The sequence below is a fragment of the Limulus polyphemus genome, unplaced genomic scaffold, assembly GCF_000517525.1.
Source record: "Limulus polyphemus unplaced genomic scaffold, Limulus_polyphemus-2.1.2 Scaffold6537, whole genome shotgun sequence".
Taxonomy (NCBI): Eukaryota; Metazoa; Arthropoda; class Merostomata; order Xiphosura; family Limulidae; genus Limulus; species Limulus polyphemus.
In genome coordinates, this window is record NW_013672147.1 from 20714 (window position 1) to 42343 (window position 21630).

Consider the following 21630-nt stretch of genomic DNA (forward strand, 5'->3'; position numbering starts at 1 on the left):
TATATATATATATATATATATATATATATATATATAAAAACGTATTTGTGTGAAAAATGAAAACAGTGTGTGTCAATCTTGTTGGCAAATAGCGTAAATTAAGTAAAATATTGGCTTCAGCCTATTTCAAATTTGCAATACGTAACACATCTCCAATGTCTCAGAAATTTACACAAAGACATGCATACAGAGGTGGGGGAAACAGTACCCATCAAGACATCATATACCTCCTGATAGCATCCCCCTGTCCACTTCCCTTTCATGGAGCCCCAATACAGAGAATGGAATATGTTTTAGGACAATCACAGAGGTAAAAGGAAACATACATCCTAACTAACTGGATGAAACCACCTAAACATGGAGACTCATATTACAAGAGAAGGATCATGAATTTCTTTTATTCTTTTTATTAGTGTAATTGAACTTAGTCTATTAAGGATTCCACTTTCCTTGCAGTAACACAACAGGTGACAAGCAGATTCCTTTAGCTGAAGAAACAGGGACGTGATATAAGAAAAGCTTAAATAATTTATATAGACTCATTCATACACTGGCCTGAGAGTTTCATTCAATGGAAACTGCAACCCTGATGTCAAAGACACACCAAATGCTGATTTGGATAAGATGAAACCCAAAATGGACTGTTAAGATTACTGGATACCTCTTGGTAAACAAAAAAAAACATCAACTGCAGAAATCAATTTGTCAGTGTTGTCAATGTAAGATCTAAGGGACATGATTTACAATAAGGTATAAATTACATTTTGAATAATTCAGTGCATGCGAGATAACTCTACACAGCTCTGATTAGATGTAAAAGGTGATCCTCTGCACAAGAATTTGGATATGTCATAACATATAATAGGTGAGAAATGGTGGTTACTTTCCCTCACACCCCATGTCTTAGGAAGGAAGGCTCTGAGAAAATAAGGTAATGCATCAAGAGTATAGGTATCCAAACATCTCCTACTCAATTCAAGCAAAAGTAAAAAATATGTCAAGATGAAAAGATGGTAAAGCAAAGAAGATACTAAGGTTTCAAATGAATGAAAAGCTAATGAATGTAAGATTAAGCCCAAGTCCTACTTTGAGCCATAATCTATAAAACCTTATATTTTATGTTATTTTCTCAATCCTAAATGTATACAAAGTTGGTCAATTTGACTGACCTCATAACCACATAAAAAAAACAAACATTAAACTCGCCAGAGTAGTCTATATTATGACTCGATGTAAGAGGGTTTTTCCACTTAAGAGTCCTTTATAAAACTTATTACGCCATATTCTACACTCAAATGACTTATTGTTTAAGTGTTTGTGGCTCACATTTTAATGCCTTAAGACCAATCTGGTTGCCTCAAAAGATGGTCTTGAGGCTAATGATACACCTTCCTTATAAAGCATCAATTTCAAACAGAGAGAAGGAATATGGACTTTTAACTATTTATAAGGCCTGTGTTTACCACTTTATTTATGTTGCATGAGGTATTATAATATGAAGTCCTGAAATGAATTTATTAATCCCATCTAGAGATAGTTTATATTTTTTTCATCATAGAAATATCTATTACTGTACAAGAAGCACTTCAATTTTGAGTTCTAAGTTTTTTGTTAGTTAGCTTCAGTGATTTTAAATAGATTGAACTTTGATGATTGGTCTACTTGAAGTATAAAGCTATTTAAAATAAAAATGTGTAATTATGTATTAAATAAATATTCTATGTTTGGTTTAACATGTATAAGTAGTTTTTCTTTTATAGTTATCTATCCTTCTTGGCTGTAACTCATCAATTATAAAAAAATCTAAAATATCCTTTTTTTTCTTTCTATAATGACTTCAAATTGTAACATGAAACATAGCTTTAAACACATAACAGCATACATCTGTTTATACTTAAATTTTATTGTTTTTATTACCCTTTGAAACCTATCTAACTAGCATTTGCACCATATAAATTGTAAATCACTTGGCAAACATGCAGCTCATGTTATGCTAACAAACTAAATAAAAAATGAGGTGCTTGTGAGTATACCTCATGAAAATTTATTATTATTACTATTATTTATTTTACCTAATCTAACCTTATCTAACCTAAAGTTTTCAACTTTTACATTTTAGTTACTTTTATAATAATAAATAAACAATACACATATAAAACAAGAAATAAAGTACTTACCTTGGTCTTCTTTTTCTCCTTTTCATTTTTTTGCTGTTGATTGGTGATGACATGTAACCCTACCTTTCTTTATATTAATGGTAGCACTGCACTAAATAATGTTTCATTTAATTAAATAATGCACCAAAAAACACAGAATAATAACATGCAAAAAAGCAGACAATGTCCCATAACTATCCAGATTTTTCTGGCTTTCTAAGTATGCAACAAGAGATGTTAAAAATTTGTCTACACTCATCGACGTATTTCCTGTGGAAATAAGCCTTGAACTGAAAATGAAATTGATATATCTCTGTACATAAAACACTATAATATAATACATTATTTAATGGATTAAAACCTTGCCTTTCTATTGGTTATAAATAATTTAGCATTAATAGTCAGAAAAAGAAATTGAAAATTGCTGAAAGAGAGAATATGATAGGTGGGCATGGAAAAACGGGTCTATTTTCTATTTGATGGCTCTGTAAACATATAAGACTGAAGGCTTCAAGAGGTGGTAAATAAAACTAAAAACTAATATATACTATTAAATCTTCGATGATTAGCCATATTTTTATGCCAAATTTATTCATATACCATGATGATAAAGTGGTTTAATTAAATATAACTCACTAAAACCTGCATTACAAATGCAAAAACATTCTACTGATTTCTGAGTGCATCAGCAACAACCCAAGTATTAGGGGTAAGAAGAAAATACATGGTTTCAACATTTAAAAAAGAGAGAGAGAGAAATAAAACTAGCAGGTATTTCTTTAGAATTAGAACTAAGAGTCAAATCCTGCTCCTTAGTTAAAGAAGAATAACAGACCCCAAAATCAGGCTTGTTCACCAATGAGAGAAAAAGGCAGAGGTCCCATGAATTGAGCATTGATACAATGTGGAAACTCAACTGGGACATCAAAGGATGATAGAGCATTAGAAGCCCTAATAACTCTCATCAATTACAGCTAAGAATGCACCCATATGATCTCTCTGCACATTCAAAAAAAAGACAGCTCAAAAATATTTTTTCTTATCCAAGTTTTTGAGATGACAATTCTAACATAACAGTTTCATTATAAAATGAGAATGTCAGAGAAAACAGATTATTCTTTGTTGAATAAAACTATTATCATATGGATAATATGTCATTCTGGAATGTCTTGGCAGAACCTGAATTATAGTTCCAAGTAAAGTTAGTTCTTCAAAATTCTGTCAAAATACCCACTTGATCATTCTAAGTCAGATTAGCCCTGTCAGTTGGGTGTACATGGTTAAGCATTGACTGGTGATTATACAAATAATTAAGCTACCCATGTTTTAAAAAGGCCACAGGTATTATAAGCTGATCTAGGTTTGTTAATATGTTTAATTTGCTTTGAAGTGAAGTAATTGTGTCAGTCTCCTATATTTTAGTTTAATTTGAATCTTCATATTACCCATAAAATCTAAGAACATTAACATTTTCTTATACTGCAAATGTATTTCTGATAGATACCTCTATAGATAGTTACCCTCTATATGTGCAATTTTTGCTCGCCACTAGCCTTGACGCTCCCACCTAACCTGATGTGTTTACACATGGTATAGCTACATTGTGGCTTGCAAATGAGCTTGCAACAACCCTCCAACAACAGGAGTGCAACTCATCCTCCTAACACAGTTGACTCCCTCTGTACTGTAGAGCACAATCATCACTAGGAGATTAGGCAAGAAATGATGCACTGAAAGTGACAAGGATGGGTAAGTACCTATCAGAAATAGATTTTCAATGTTGGAAAATTTTAACTTCTGATATGATACCTCTTGTCACATAATAGCTAAAATTCCACACTGAAACAATGGAAGGACTGGTGCCAAAATTACCTAAAAGAGCACTCTTCAGAAAGCACCCAAAGAAAACCCATGGAGTGTGATACTGAAATGTATAGGGTCACACATGTGGGAGATCACTCCCTATCTGTAACAGCTTTACTCTTCACCCATTGTAAAAATACATGTCGCTAAATAGAACAGTAAAGGTGCATGTCCAATCTGTAAATGAATATGCCAGATGGTGTAGAGTGGCTAGGTCCTCTCAGACCATATTCAGTGGATCAACTCCAGTTCAAAACCAGGCAGCTTTGGGAATTTGTCTTCCAGTCCACAGTAGAAGGGAGAGACCACCATTGCCCAATTCTCAACTGAGTGGAAGTAGTCACACTCAGGACAAGGAAGCCTCCATGGTCCACCACCCCAGCTGCTAGGAATTGGTAAGTGGGTAGGACTCCTGTACTCCACTGAAAGAGGGGAGGAACAACACAATGGGGAATTCATAGGAATGTAACATCCTAAGACAGTGCAGTGAATGACCACGAAAACCCTATTTTGAAAAGCAGGCTAGTCCCAGTTTATTCAACTGGAACCAGAGGGATGGCCAGCAATCATGATAGTCCATGAGATGGTATGGTTTAGTGCAGGCCTTATTTATGAAGAAAGATACTGCGAGAAACCCTCTAGCAGTCTTGTGGAACACTCCATCTCATCAGTGAGCATTACAAACCTCTAAGGTCGTGCAGATTTAAAGTTAAGTGTACCCAGACAGGCACCACTCGTCACTCCATGAATATTATAAATAGGCCACTGTAAAGTAAGATACATAAAAAGAGAACATTCAGAGCTGGTAAGGGGTATGTAGAATGGTCACAGAAGAAAGTTGATATCTAGAAGAAGAAGAGACAGCCAAAAGATGAAGAAAATGTGCAATGAAAATAAATGGGGTAGTCCACATCCCAGTTTGCACAAACACCTCCAAAGGATGGCACAAGTGAAGAGCCAAAGATAGTAAGGTTTCATATTTGGTGAGGAGGCTTGAAAAAATCAATGTGAATCTACATCCAATGAAGCATAGGAAAAATGGATGAGATGCTGTAGCCATCTTGAGTGTAATAGGAGAAATATCTTGGGAAGATGAGGAATTCCAAAGAATAAATAGATGAGAGAATGAACCATAAAAAGAAGAAGAGAGGAACAAAGAACAATGAACCACATGGATGAGACAGAGAAAACGATTTTGAGAATATTGAGAAATGGAAGAATAAAACACAAGAAAAGCAGAAATGGCATACCCATTGTACCTCCTACAGCCACAGGCAAAAAATATGTAGGACCTAAGTAAAAGATGGCACAAGGAACAAGAGACTAAAGGGTCAAAGACAGGAAAAGTAAAGGTGTGGAGAACAGTATTGAGGTCTAAATCAGGAAGGAATGCACAACTAGGAGGATGAAGGTGGAAAAATTAACAAAGGACCTAGAAAATACATGAAAAGAAAGTATTAGGTAGAGCTGCCCAGTAACCAGCCATGGCAGAAAGCGAAAAGCCTCATTTGAACAGCCGATGAAAAAATTTGGTTTGTTTTGAATTTTGTGCAAAGCTACGTGAGGGCTATCTGTAATAGTTGTCCCTAATTTAGCAGTGAATGATTAGAGGGAATGCAGCTAGTCATCACCACCCACCACCGACTATTGGACAACTATTTTATCAATGAATAGTAGGATTGAACATCACATTACAATACCCCCACAGCTGAAAGGGCAAGCATGTCTGGTAGGATGGGGATCCAAACCGCAACCCACAGATTGAAAGTTGAGCACCCTAACCACTTGATCAAATAAATTTGGAAAATTGAGGGATGGATTGTTTGTTTTTTGTTTTTAATTATGCACAAAGCTACACAAGGGCTATCTGTGCTCTGCCCACCGCGGGCATCGAAACCCGGTTTATAGTGTTGTAAGTCCGCAGACATACCGCTGGGCCACTGGGGAGCTGAGAATTGGAAGGTAATGAAAGAAAACAAGACCATGAGTCCAGCTATGGAAGATGTACCCTTGTTGTGGATAGACAAGGAGTGTGGTGGAAAAATGAACCAACAAGAGAGAGAAGGAAGGCTACATCTGGAACATCTTGCAAAAGTCCAGACCAAACCCACACATGAAGAGTGACAGAAGTAGAAGAAGAGGAGGAAACAGGAGAAGGTGCAATAGAAGAAACCATGGCTAAGCTGGACAGTAAGGAGTTATCAAGAGGACTCAACATGATGTGTCTAGAATGAGGGAGGAGACAAGTAGGAGAGTAAGCATGGAGAAAAAAGTTGGACCAGTTCTGACAGTTAAAGCTGAGGGAAGAAGAACCAGAGACCAGAAAGATGAACAAAAGACAGAGGATCTAACCTCCAAATCTAAAGAAACGACTTCAGAGATTAGGAGTCAAAGAAAAGCAATACAGCACAAAGTCATGCCTAGTCATATGAGGTAACAAAGGAAGGAGGATGAAGCACGAATGCCCCAAAATAGTGGTAAAAATAACTGAATATGTAAACAACATACCTGAGAAACCTAATCACAGAATTGTGAAAAAAAGCCAAGGTAGAGTCAAGACAATATGGGATGAAAATGGCAAAATCTCTTCCATCATGAATGAGAAACATAGGCAGAGGTATGTCAGGCACAAAAGAAGGCTCAGGCCACATGAAAGACTTCATTACTTGCCACACAAAAGCCATCATCTCTCCCAACAGACAAAGACAAACCCAATGCCAACATAATTAGTAGGCTAGTGTGAATAAAATCATGTTGTTTCACACCAGGCAATGTGGAAGTTATTAACACTTGTGAAACAGTCTTTGTAAATACTTCCACTGAAAAATGACTAAATCTGAAAAGTTTACAAGCAAAAAAAAAGTCATTGCACGAGTATCATTCAAGAAATGCTAACAGTACTCTATAGAGATAGTGAGCTGCACTAGGAGGGTGTATTGCACTCCTATTGGTGGAGGACTGTTGCATGCTAAAGTGCAGCTGCACCATGTGTAAACCCATGAGGTGGGAACAGAAACTGTGCATATAGAAGAGGTAAGATATTGCATCAGAACTCATATAATACTTGAGGGCCCTAACAGGACATAACAAATGATCAGGATCGGAGCAGTCATAAAGGTGAGAAATGGCTGGCAAATGGGTTGGTGAGAAGGATCGTTCCCTTCTCTGGCTACCAGTCTTGGGAAGAAAAGACCTATCAGGACAAATGTGGAATGATAAAGAGTCCAATGCACATGGATTGCAAACAACTCTGACTGACAATGTCCACGAGCTAACATCAACAAAAACTACAATTTAAGTGAAAGGTGAAACAAAGAACATGAAGCTAAGGGCTCAAAGGGAGAATGAGACAATGCATGTAAAAGAACTATAAAATCCTAATTTGGTAATTGTGAAGATCATTTGGGTCGAAGAATATGAAAGGATTGGAGTTGACCTGATAGTACTGAGGATTCAAAAACCTTCCCATACTTGGAATACCGAAAAATAGTGGATAAGGATGCTTTACAAAATAGACAAAGCAAGACCCTTCTCAAATACCCAAGTCATAAAACGGGATATAGTAAATATTTTAGTACGAAGAGGGTTTAAATTCCGTTTAATACACCACTGAGAATAAGTATTCCATTTCCGTTGATAAATGGCCATGGTTGGCCAATAGAGAGAGTTAATTAAATATAGAGAAACCTTAGAAGCCAAATCTTTATGTTGGGCAAAGAACCACATAATTTCCAAACATGAAGATTGAGTTTGTGAACATCTTGGTGCAAAATGTCTGATCGAGATTGTCAGAGACTGCAAATGTGAAAGAGGGAGAGGTGGACATTCCTGCAGATACCGAAGAAGCGGAAACCAAGTTTGAGCTAGCCAATATGGTGCAACCAAGAGAACTTGACAGGGAGTGGAAAAAAAACCATGACCAGGGGCAATAGTTGAATTGGGGTAAACCTGTCCAGTCCTGACTGAACGCATATATTGTCAACACTTGAGGATGAGATTTCCAAGACCAAAACAACTGCAGTTGAAAATTCCAATGAGTTGCAAAGGCATCGACCATTGGAGACACGAACAGGAGAGCAAATCCCCAGAAAAACATCATGATGTAACATCCATTCCGTCGGAAGAATCCGGTAGGGTCGAGACAAGTGATCCGAAATTAAATTCATCACTCCTGGAACACAAAGGTCTCAAGAAGGTGTGCCCCCTTAACGAGAAATCTGAGAAACCACTGTGGAATTTTCGGAATATATCATGACAATTTTTCCCTTCAAGAGAAACAGACTTTGTACCATTGCCCAATGTACTGCAAGGAGTTGTGAACGTTGATCTGGAGGGTAGACTTGTCTTCTGTCCAAATACCCTGGAATTCCTGACCTTGAAGATAAGCTCCCCATTCCTGAAGAGATGTGTCTGTGAACAGATAGATCTTGGAAGGAGGTGGTGGAATGGGTACCCCAATAGTAGTGTTATTCTGATCCAACCTCCATTCACAATCGACGATGTTGCTCCTAAATAATGAGACAGAATGATCCAAAGGATTGGAATGTATGACCAATGAAGGGTCCTCATATGTGCTTGTCCCAAAGAAATGAGAGGCTTGAAAGATGCCCACATCCCCAAAAGAGAGAGAACCATCCGTGTAGAAGGAGACATAAGTAAAAGCCTGATGGCTCTTTCCATGGCTTGAAGCCTGATAGGGAGTTGGTTGAGCACAACTTAAGTGAGTATTGAAAAACACACCCAGATAGACAAGATATTGCATCAATGAAAGAATAGATTTCTCCAATCTAATAAGGAAGTCTGCTTTTGTGGCTTCTGAAAGGAAAATCTGAGACTGTTTTTCTGCTAATTGATGGATGGTGCTAGAGGGAGCCAGTCGTCCATATAATGGTGTGCACATCTAACATCTCTGGAACTACGACAAACAACAAGGTACAGAGAAAAGAGACTTCCCATAACTCCCTGAAGGCAGAAGAAGGTAAATGAACACTTTCTAACAAAGCATCTTTACCCAATAAATCCCAACAGCAAACCAGCCATAAACCAGAGAAAGAACTGAAGAAGACAATCTGACTGAGGTAGATGTCAGTAAAATCCCCAACTCATCCTCAATTTGCTGAGGTGAATGTTGATAGGCTTCCGACAAACGTTGGATCGAAGATAAATATCTCAGGACAGTCATGAGAGTAAGACAATTCCAAGAAAACTGTGATCTATTTAAAGTGATCATAGGTTCCAAACTAGACCCCCACAGGTTCAAAAGGGGATCCATCCCTTGAGAATCTAAAAATACCTCCTCCTGACGGTAATAAGCCAAAGCATGCTGTTCTGATAAATGTGGGGAACAAGGCATAGCTATCCCATCGCGTAACTGAGCAGCAAATCTCCCAGCATGAACAGCAATATCAGGAGGAAAAACCGAGTAGTCACTTGCCATCCTTTCTGCCAATAAGGAAGAAGTAGAGTCAAATGCAATAGGAAAGACCCCCAAAACCTCACAAACCCCAGTAACCAACTGAAGAAAAGGGGCTGGAGTTGACTGATCAAGATTATTCTCTGTTGAGGCCAACCTAGTAAAAAAAGTAGCAGGAAAAAGTGAGTCTAAATTCTCCACAGCTGGTTCTAGGTCATTTGCAAAAGCTGCCTTAGAACCCCCCCCGGAGAAACACCCTCAGTCCATCTCACAACGGATCATATCACGAACAGATTCAACTGAGATCGACCCCTCCCTTGGCCTTTGACAAACACCAGATAGCAGAGGTGGAAGAGAAGAGGTCTGGTTGGTCTCTGTATTAGAAACATTAACTCAGGAATTCATACCCGTCAGTACGTTTTTTTCTCTGTTTTGTTTTTTGTTAAAGTAATTTATAAATAAAAACAAAGATATAACCGCAGTAATGCCAATCATGTTTAAAGTTGAAACAAATTTTGAATAATCACTCCTGTTTATAGAAACCCATGCCAAATGCTTTGTTGAGAAAAAGTGATTACATTATCTGAATTAAGTGCTTATATACAGTACCTAGATGGAGGGCACATTGAAGCTGGTGGAAAATATTCCAAATTAGTATTTGCCAAGGGCATTTGAGTGGGGTATAAAAAACTGGAGCAAGCATTTTCAATGCTTAGATGGGCAAAGAGTGGAAACCCTGCAGATCAAGAAATAGCTATAGTGTCAGCAAAGGTAAGTGTGTTTTGGAAAAACTAGAATCTCAGGTATAGAGGATGATGACAAACTGGAATGGATCACGCATGTTGGTTATCAATCTTTAGAACTGTGATACAACTTAAGCATTTTATTCATATTTTTCCTTAGTTAGTTTGACACAAAAAATATTTTTTCACAAAATGTAATCCTAAGATGATACTAATTTGTGTCATTAATTACTGCAGGAACCTGGTAAAATACCTTTTCCTCATAATCAGGTAGTTTATTTCGCGACAGCTGAATCTCATCTTCATAGTTATAACCCTTGTCTTTCTTGATCTTTTCCAATTTTCCTTCTGCATCATAGTTATCAGCATCTAACTGAAAACAAAAAAGACACATACATAAAAAAAGAATTTAAAATAACTATATGTAGTACTGAATCTGATGATGATGTACTGCTTCAGTACTGCAGTAGAACTGGATGTCATGCAAATGATAATTTACTAAAAGTTAAAAATGCTAATAAACATGAGTGAACTTCAAATGTAAATATTTGATTAATATCTTAAGCCACAAAATTTACTAAAAATGAGCAAATGTTTAAAGAAATGTCTATGTTTCACACTTACCGTTTGATGGGTTATTTTCAACAATACAGTGTATAAAAAAATCCATATGAATTACGTTTTGTAATATCTACTAATTAAAGAATTATAAGTACTGTAGTCTCTTTGAAGTGTTTAAGAAAATTTTAGGATTACATGCAATAAATTTAGGAAATACAATGTATGCAAAAAAAATATTATAATCCTAAACAAACAAAATAGAACATTTCTATACAACCACTGTACATAATATTGCCATATGCTGGTAAACATATTAAATGGGAAAGACTATTGAGTAAGTTTTTTTTCATACAATTTTTCCAAATGTTGATTTATGAGTTAATCTTTAAACCTGTATGTTATACATTCCAATATTTTCTCAGGTTCCAAGATAAAATGTCTAACGTATGTATTTATGTCTGAAATGTACCAGTAATTCTAGGTATAATGATTATGAATCAACCATTAGGTAACTAGAAACATGCAAATTTAATGACCAATAACAATTTAGGTATAAATAATCATAATCTCAGTGAATGCGTTATAGCAATACATCACAGTTCATTTAAGACTTTTCCAAGAGGTAGAGATTAATAAAAGTTCATGTATAAAAGAGACTACTTTTATTAATCAAGGTCACAATTCAACAATAAAAGTACATGCTGTATTAATAAGAGCCTACTCTCTTTATATATGGATGTACAAATATATTGGGAAAATTGTCTGAGCTTTTTACTTCATAAACAGAGATATGAAAGCATAAAAAAATATATACATATTTCTACAATAATGAAACAAAAGAAAATGATACATATTTAAGAGAAATAAGTAGATGATTGTTAATGTACAGTGCATACATGCCAAAATCCAGAGTAATTTTTGACACCATTTAACACCAATAACCTAAATTCAGGTTACTAATAAATCACAGATACCTCCTACTTTTGCAATGTTCTAAAATACAAAGAAAATATGAAAAAAATATGATCTTGCTTTCCTATATACAATGTAGACTTGGCAGCCAAAATATCAACTACTTCAGAATTTCATACATCTATAGATTGCACATAGATTGATACCAAAAAAGACAAACACCAGTTTAGTCATACCCAACGTTTTTTTAAGTGACAATTTTTACACATTAAATCCAGACAACTAATAATATTCATTGCAAAGTACAAAAATGTTACACACTAGTTGGGGTCATTCCACAAACAGATGTATTTAATACACTTCAATATTTAAAGGCTGAAGAATTTTTTTCTTATTTATCCACCACATGTAGAGAAACTGAAAACAACACAGTGCCTAAAAATTTACTTTTCAATAAACACAGGTTGATTGAGACTTCTATGAACTTGTAGTTGTGTACACCACTATAAACATATTCACTTTAAAATTAAGATATAGTAGTCTTTAATTTGTTATTAATATAAAACAGGTGAATACTGTTTCTATCTTACTGAGAAAATTACATGTAATATCTATTTTTTAACAAAGTTTAGAATATTATTGGATAGTGAACATGGTTTCACTAAGGGAAAATCTTGCCTTACAAATCTTTTGACATTCTTTGAAAAGGTTACTGCTTATGGAGATGAAGGTAAGATCTGGTGTACCTGGATTTTCAGAAAGCTTTTCACAAGGTGCCACATAATAGGCTTGTAAAAAAATTACCTCTGTAGGTGTGGCAGATAAGTTAGCAAATTGGATAGAAAAGTGGCTGGATGGAAGAAAGCAGAGGGTTGTTATAAATGGAGTTCAGTCAAACTAGATTAATGTCACAAATGGGGTACCTCAGTCTTAGGACCTTTGCTCTATTTGATTTATATCTAGGATATAGATAAAGGAATGGTCAATAAAGTACTTAAATGTACTGTTGATATTAAGATCTTGGGTGTTGCTAACTGTGAAGAGGATGCTGCTGCTTTACAAAAGGATTTAAATAATTTAGTGAGTTAGGCAAATAAATGGCAGATGGGTTATCATAATTTAAATTATGAGAATAATTTGGATGGGAATAACCCTAACAGTGTCATGAAAGAAAGGTATCTTGGTTTAATGGTTGATCAGTCTCTTAGACCATCCAAGCAGTGTGCTGTTGCTAGTAATAATGCAAATAGAATTTTAGGTTGTATCTACAGAAATACTGAATACAAGTCTAAATAGGTTATAATTTCATTGTATAGGTCACTGGTTAAGCCACATTTGAAGTATTGTGTTCAATGTTGCGCTCCTTACCTTAGGAAATACATTGAATTGTTGGAAAGGGTTCAGAGAAGAGTTACTGGAATGATGCCTGGGATGGAGGGTTTGTCATATGAGGAGAGTTTAAGATCTTTGAAACTGTTTTCTCTTGAAAAAAGATGAGTTAAAGAGGATCTGATTGAGGTGTTTAAGATTGTAAAGGGAATTGATAGTGTTAATGCATTATCTTTTATCATAATTAATGGCAAGAATAGTAGGACTAGGGGACACAATTAAAAGTTTTGACAGAGTAGGAGTCATCTTCAGCTAAGACAGTTATATTTTTGTAACAGGATGGTTGGTCTTTGGAATGGGATACCTTCTGATGTTGTGGAGGTAATAAACTTAAGTGAGTTTAAGAGAAGGCTTGATAAATATATGAATGATAAGGGCTGGCTTGAAGATTTTTTTCTTCAAGCCTATTATAATAGGCTTGAAGGATTGATCAGCCAAGATGGACCAATAGGTCCCTTGTTGTCCTTAAACATTATGATACATGTAATGTTAAATTTTCTTCAAACATTTCACAAGTTTATTTGAAAATCTAGCCACCCAATTCTTAAACAAAATTTACTTAACTTCTAGTAGTTAAATACTTGCATTTTATTTTCCCACAGTTTATACACATATCATATACATGTATTTACAAAGCAAATGTAATATTTATAGAAACTTAACTTGACACCACTATATTTTTTTCCAATTTTTCTCAAGTACTCAAGAAAGATAAACTGAAATTATATGCAGTAAATGTTCAAATGTATTTTAGAATATGCCTGTTCTAAAGGAATGTATAGAAACTTGATCAGTTAAGGTTGAGGCAGTCTAAAAATATCATAAGATTACACATTTTAGGGATGTTTTAAATGCCTTCCACACCTAGTTTTGATAACTTATTTGATTAAATGTTACATTAATATCAAGAGGACATTATTCTAGATGAGGCCACAAAGGGAATTCCTTCTCAAACTCTATGTAATTACATAGGCATGGCACAAAATTAAAGTGCGCCTGATACCAAATGCTCCTAAAAATACCACACATGTAAAAAACTTAGTAGGATGTGTCCAATTAGTATCACATGAAAAATATCTAGGTAGTTACATTATACTAGACAAAACAACACTGTCATTTCCAGCCAGTATACAGGAAAGTGTTCTCTGAGTATAAATCAATTTTTTATACTTTTGTATGATTAATTCATGATTTTGCAACCTGAAACAATTGTAAATTCAAAAATTCTTTTGATTAAATTGTTTATTAATTTGTAGATTATTGTTTGACTTATACTCTGTATGACATGACAGTAGTTTCTAGAATTTGTGTGAGGATATATAAGCATTTAAGCAGATTCTTCTGTATCATTACAGCTGAAACTATATTAGCATATCATTACAAATGATTATTTCAACAAAAAGAAAGACTACTTTGACTGCTTGGTTCAGAAGAAACTGAACTAACAGGAAGCAAGTTACCTTCCAATAGGCAAGTGTTGTGTTTTTCTACTATCACAAAACAATAAAAAAAGACATTTTTTGTGAAAGCTCAAAGGCTATGATCAAGGAGGCTGCAGCTTCTTGGAACAAGGCTCAAATTTCAATTCATTGAGAACATCATGTCATTATCAAACTGAGAAGCTTTTTGAAAAAATGGGCAAAGCTAAAGAAAAATTAAAAAAGAAAACTGAAACACAGTGAGCTAATGAAGCATAGTTTATCAATATTCTTGATAAGTTTTTTGATATCATTCATAGGAATGCCTTGACCTTGAGCCAAATCCTAGAAGACAAGGGTGAAAGAGGATGTTGTAGGTGAATGGGCTAGATAGATAAGGTTTTTTTTTAAAATACTCAAATGCTCAGAAAAGAAATGAGGCAAGTGTGGATAGAAAATGGCATGCAGAGCAGAAACAGCAGACCTTGAACGAAACTGTCAGATATTGGAAATCCTATAGCAGTGATGATGAGGTTGGTGGATAAAGTACCACTAACACTTGTCTTTACTGCTACAGTTCACAGCCTTGGTCATAATATGCAGTAGCTAAATATCAAGCATTCTTCAGTATAAAGATCTTGATATCACGTTTGTGAAGAACTGCTCTAAAACTTAAAGGAAGAGTTCTAGCCAAAAGTCTCATTTGTAGTTCACTGGTATAGCAAGCTCCTTAACCCATTAACTGCAAATGACGGATATTTCTGTCACTGAAGTTCTATGGCTCAGCTGCGAATGACGGAAATATCCGTCAGTCGCACATATATAACTATAACTCTATGCGAATGACGAAAATTACCATTTTATTGTGATTGATGGCAACTCAGTTTTATCTGTGAGTCAGAAAACAGCAATTGAGCTGCTCCTGTCGCAGTTAATGGGTTAACGAACTCTCGGGGAAAGAACAAGTGGTTCATCTGCCAGTGATCATGTATGAAACAGGAGTAAACCAATTCCTAGGTGTTTCATAGTTTATTTATAGCACTAGAGAGGCTCAAGCTTCTCCTGTGGCACATTTACTGGAAGAGTGGGAAGTCACTGATCCTGTAAAGGCAATTTGCTCTGACAGAATGGCAAGCAACACTGGTCACAGAAACAAGGATCTCCTGTATATGGCATGCCAGCATCATATCTTAGAATTTGTCCTGTCAAGTATTTTCAAAGACTGTACGAAGTTTTCCTCTGGTCCAACAACCTTTGGAACACATAGACCACTTACAAAACTGCAACTGACCATGTTATAAACACATTACTTTAAAATAAAGTGTGAAGTTTTTCAGAGTATAATGTTACAAGTGGCATGCCCTTTTAGGGAGAAAATGCTACAAAATATCTCAGTAAAAGCAATAATATTTTGAAAGTCTTCACTTTTAACTTGTCCAATAGGAAATTCCAACAAGAAAAGTGTAAGGTGGTTAAAAAAGGTATTTTGATTATTTAGTAAGTTTCGTTAAGAATTATTTTCGTATGGGTTGATGTGTAGTGACAGTTATGTTTGTTTAATGTATATCAGTGCTAAAGAAGGTTTTTCTCTGTCTGTAAAGGAAACTAGACTCTTAACACCAAAAAGACCCAAGGAAAACCCGAAGAATCAACAATACCCTCAATTACCTTCACAGACTGCCATACACTCCACCTGCTCAGGTGGACTGCCAGGTAATGGTCAAAAAATAAATGGGAACCTGAACCCTATAAAGTCAAGAGAGAGAGATCAGCTGCAGTGAAGGACAACACCCCTATTGCAGTTCAGAAAAATCTGCCTCTTAAATGCCAAGCTGGTGGATGAGATTGGCCCTGACCAAAGCAGTAATACCATCAGAGAAACCACTGTGGCAGATTGCCAGATGACTGCCACATTGGATATTTGTTGATCAGCCTGAAGGAAAGGCAAAAGAGTAAACCCTCATGCTTGCCATTGGGTAAGTATAATTGTTGTATGTCCATATTTTATTTTAGTAATTTAGAAGTGCTGTATATATGTAACTGCATCCATTTCTTATTTTCTCTCTAGTGTGTTGAATAGTTTTTTTGCTTTGGTTAGTTTAATCATGTGTTTTGATTACCTTCTATTTAATGGTGATAGAATTAATTTGATCCTTTTTTTTCTGTTAAAATGTTAATTTTGTATTTTGATTATTTAGTAAGTTTTGTTAAAAGATCTTTTTGTATGGGTTTTATGTGTTGTAACATTTTTTTGTTCATTATATAACAGTGGTAAAGAAGGGTTTTTTCTGTCTATAAACTGTTTATTGTCAAAACATATTTCATGCAAAAGTTAACATTTTCCCAAGTTGAAAATGTATTTCTAATAAAACTTACCTCCGCTGACACTATTAGAGCTATTAGTTGACTGCCAGAGTTTCCATCTCTGCCCATCTAAGCATTGGTCTGATTTTTTTCTCACTTGCTCCAGTCTTTTATAACCCATTCAATTGCCCTTGGTGATATACTCTCTACCTACTTCAATGCACATCGTGGAGATGAGAAATAGCTGCCAAAAGAATTGGGGAGAAGGATTTATCCCCTTCCCTGGCTACCAGAGTCTTAGGAAGAAAGGACCTATCAGGGTATAGGAGGACCAAAGTGGAGTGATAAAGAGTCCTGTGCACATGTAGTGCAAACAACTCCAACCTACAATGTCTGCATGCCAGCAGAAACAAAATATACCCTTTAAGGGAAAGGTGATACATGTTACATGAGGCTAAAGGCTTGAAGGCATGTCAAGACAAAGCATGTAATACCACTCTAATATCCCAGTTGAGTAACTGAAAAGGACGTTTGGGAGGAAGGACACTAAACGATTGGAGAAGGCCAGATAGCACTGGGGAGTAAAAACTTTCTGGTGTTTAGAATAACAAAAAGTAGTCAATAAAGCTACCTTATATAAAGCAACAGTAGATAAAGCTAGACCTGAGTCAATAAACCAGGTCAAAAACGAGATATAGTGGGCACGTTTGGGTGATGTGGGTTCAATCTCCTCATGAAACACCATTGGCAATAAGTGTGTCATTTCCATTGATAAATGGCTATTGTGGATCTACGGATAGATTGAGACACATATAGAGCAACTTTAGAAGTTAAACCCCGATGCTGTGCAAAGGACCACATAACTTCCATACATGAAATTTGAGCTTGGGAAATTTTGGGGGTAGAATATTGGATCAAGGTTGCCTCAACAGAGATACCCAAAGAGGCAGAGGTGGATCCTCTTGAAGATACTGTAGAAGAGGAAACCATGGTTGGGCCAGCCAATCTGGGGCTACCAACAGCTCTCTAGTAGAAGATTGAATCATAGCCAGAACTCTGGGTAACAGACAAACTGGAGGAAAGGTATTGAAGTGCAATCTCACCCAATCCTGACTGAATGCATTTATTGCCAAAGTCAAAAAACGCCTGTAGTTGAGAGTTTCAATGAGTGGCAAATGCATCGATCGTCAAAGTCCTGAGAGCAAATCCACCAGAAAACCTCACAATGGAACATCCATTTGGTCGGGAGAATTTAATTGGGCCAATACTGGTGATTTGTTATGAAATTCATCACCCCTGGAACATGGAAAGCCAGGAGCTGATATTATGGGAGTGAGTCCAGTAGGGAAATATCCAAAATTTGAAAACAAAGGTCTCAAGAATGCATGCCCCCATGACAAGAAATTTAAAAGACCACTGTGGAATGAATCATTATGATTTTCCCCTACAACAGATCTATTTCCTATAGATCATTTTCAAGACGGTTCTGCTATGATTAGTGTCTGGCAAAAAGCTTTAGCAGATATTTCCTTTGCAATATCTCAACCAACAACTTTCAAGATCTACATATCTACATGTGCCAATGGTTCCATTTATCAATGTTATATTTTAAGATCTGTGCAAGAACTCAGCTAACAGATGTTTCCGCATATAAAAGCTATCTTTAATTAAGATATAAATGTAAAACCTAAATGCAATCTAAGTATTTAGCAAACTACTACATATAAGGTGAGAAACACTTGCCAAACAATACATACCTCTTAAGAGAACAATGGACTAAGCTTATTTTCTATTTCATACTACAGATCCATACATAGGTAGAGGTTTCTTCAGGCTATAACTGAATAGTACGAAATTTGTTCTTTCTATTTGTTATAAACATGGCATTCAACTTCAAAGTGTCACTTGAGAACACAGCTTTGACTTTGAAAGTAGGCGTGGCTGACCGTAAACTTAGAAATATTAGAATGTTGTTTCACAACAAAAGAAATTCTTGGAAGTTCCCCCCAGCTAATGAGAGACAGCTGGAAGAGACAGTCTATTATAGGAACTCATAGTTTCTTGTGTAAGACCTCTAAAATTTGAGGATTTTAACCACAGTGGATCACGTGACAGCAAAAACCGCAGTTTTAATTGCTGTTTTCTTTTTAAAATAAAGGAATTAACTTAGATAATATAAAACCTTAAATTACAACATACTTGATAATAGTAATTTCATTAAAATACATTTATAGAAAAGTGGTTTAATTCAATTTTGAATTTAACTCAGTAAAATCTCATGACATGCGCAGAAAGGGGTTTAAAGGTTCATCGCATTCAAAGGATTAAATCTATATCATCTGTAACCAATAGAAAACCAAGGTTTTCATCAATCAAATGACATCTAATAAAAATGGAGCTTATGATGAAAACGTCCCAAACTCGGATCGCGGAAAATACCCTACCGATCATCACCAATCATAACTGGGTAATATTTTTATAACTTGGCAGTATTTTTATAGCTGAGCAATAAATAAAACAATTGAAATTTCCACAAAAATGATATGTTTCAGATTTAACCATTAAAAATTACAAAAAAAGGAGCAAGTTTCAAATATAAAACAATCAAAAACAAACTTAAAAAAAGTATTTGTTTTTCTTTAATGAAAATCTTATGAGTGTTGCAACAAAAAACAAGACACTTTCATTGATAACTGCATCTACAAAGAAACACTTCAATGAAATCTACTCTGTAATGTAATGATGATAGCTCATTTTCAAATTAAAATTTCAATAAAATCCTTTTTCTCATAGATGGTGAACATTATTGAATGTCAAGTATAAATCCATTATTGTAGAACTGTCATACAATTCCAGAAAAGGCTGCAGGAATTAGCAGTTATACCTGTTCAATAGAAAATCAAGGTTTCCAAATGATGTATTATATAACATTTTCTGAATGGAGAATTGTCAATTTCACTCTTATTACAAGCTTTGTTCCCATGGGAGAGATAATAAGTAGCTTGGAGGAATTTGTAATGGCTCTTGTTGTATAGTTAGAAAGCCAGAAAAATTGTGAGAATTAGGGAAAAATTGTCTACTTTTGCATGTTATTATTATTCAATATTCTTTGGTGCATTATTTAATTAAATAAAAATTATTTTGCGCATTACTACCATTAGTATAAAAAGGTAGGGTTAAGTGTCATTAACAATCAACAGCAAGAGAAATGAAGATTCAGGAAAGTACTATATTTCTTGTTTTTCATGTTTATTCATTATTTACTATTATAAAAGTAATTAAAATGTAAAAACAGGAATCTCTTTAGGTTAGTTAACATTAGATTAGGAAAAATAAATAATAATATAAAAATTTTTCATGAGGCACACACGTGAGTAGCTCGTGGGTAACGTAATTCGATAGAGTAATATGACCTCCATGTTCCCCAAGTGATTTACAATTTATAATGGCATGAGTAGTGGTTATACATGGTTCAAATGGCAATAAACCAATAAAATTTAATTATAAATATATGTATATTGTTATGAAGTTAGAGCTACTTAAGATAAATGAATGTAGACAACTATGAAAATTTATTAAAAATGCACTATCTGTTGCATCAATAATTCTTGCAACATCATACTACTATTCTTGAATAATAATATTTATATTACAACCTAAGTTACAGTCCATGCCAAACTCACACTGCCTTCAATTTGAAATTTAAATTTGATTGTATAGGCATACAAACTTACTTGATAATAAATAACTCCACAGTTTTCATAAAGTTCTTTAATGCTAATAAACTGAGGAGGATTCAAATGATGTTCTAATTTCTGATCAGCATTGGAGTCATCCATATACCATGCATTCACCATTATTTCCTTTAAAAGAAAATTATAAGAAACTTATTTATATTGCATTACACAGGGAATGTATAAAGTCAAAACTTCGACACACAGGCTAAGTAATAAAACAGAATAAACATTCATTGTTTTTACACCATAAAATCCCAATTCGATCTTACAAAAATGCCAAATTTTGGTGACAACTTCAAACACGAGAAAATCTCATATGAAACTTTGAATGAATAGTTTTTGGTGTTGCTGATGTGGTAATTAGCATACCTTGTGTTTTCTCCCTTCTTATCTTAATATAATATGCTTCTGAATTATTAAATAATTCTAGGTATGTGCAGCTAAATTGCATCTATCCATGGGTGGTATGGCTGCAATGCTCTGCATTGTGCAAGGGTGTCAACAGCAGTGTCCTGCAATGATAAAACAGGTGATACTTTGAAGTTGTAACCTCCCTTAAATTTGAACAAGAATGCCAAATCACATTGTGTTAGTCACTCTAGGAAAGTCCTAAATTACTTTTGAATTTGGCAACATTTGAATCAAACAGTTTGGTGCATGATCTTAACTGGGTCAATCTGGTAGAGGTTATCATTCAATGTAGTTTGGAGAGAAAGAACAGCTCAGATCCATTAAAAATGAATGTTTAGCATCCAAAACAAGTGCATAAACTGTGTTCAAATTATATATAATAAATGTTGTTCATTATGTCTTACATTATGTCCAGTCCCTTCATTTCCTTTATACAAACTCAAATAGTGTCAGAGAATGTAATAAATATCTTTTTCAAATCTCCCACTATTCTGCAGAGCTATTGTATCATTCTAAGAAATATCTATTTTACCCAAGAATACCACAGAAAATAGTTTGATGCTATAACTACAGGATATCTTGTTGTGGAATTTTCTATTTTCTGCCAACATGTATATTGCCTTCTACTCTTACTAGTGTTTAAGTTTTAAAAAGCTTTTAGTAATGGAAATGGTATTTCCATAACTCAAAGGACTTAAAATCAAGAGGAAGAGTCGGTAAATG

General features: G+C 35.0%; 1 protein-coding gene across 4 annotated transcripts in view; it reads right to left on the bottom strand.

The window, feature by feature from the left end:
* LOC106473829 (1,2-dihydroxy-3-keto-5-methylthiopentene dioxygenase-like) overlaps positions 1–20886 on the bottom strand; it is a 39455-nt gene extending 18569 nt beyond the window's left edge. For 3 of the 4 annotated variants that reach the window (XR_002613782.1, XR_002613783.1, XM_013934504.2), the window contains exons 1-3: positions 20866–20886; positions 20494–20622; positions 10429–10548 (exon numbers count right to left, since the gene is read on the bottom strand). Coding sequence is in view for 2 of the 4 variants with exons in the window: in XM_013934504.2 (XP_013789958.1) it covers positions 10429–10548; positions 20494–20616 (243 nt within the window). In the remaining 2 variants the exon portion in view is untranslated. Of the gene's footprint in view, positions 1–10428; positions 10549–20493; positions 20623–20865 lie in introns of those variants that run through there. The other variant, XM_013934503.2, reaches the window with a different exon arrangement.
* Between the last annotated feature and the right edge of the window lie 744 nt (positions 20887–21630).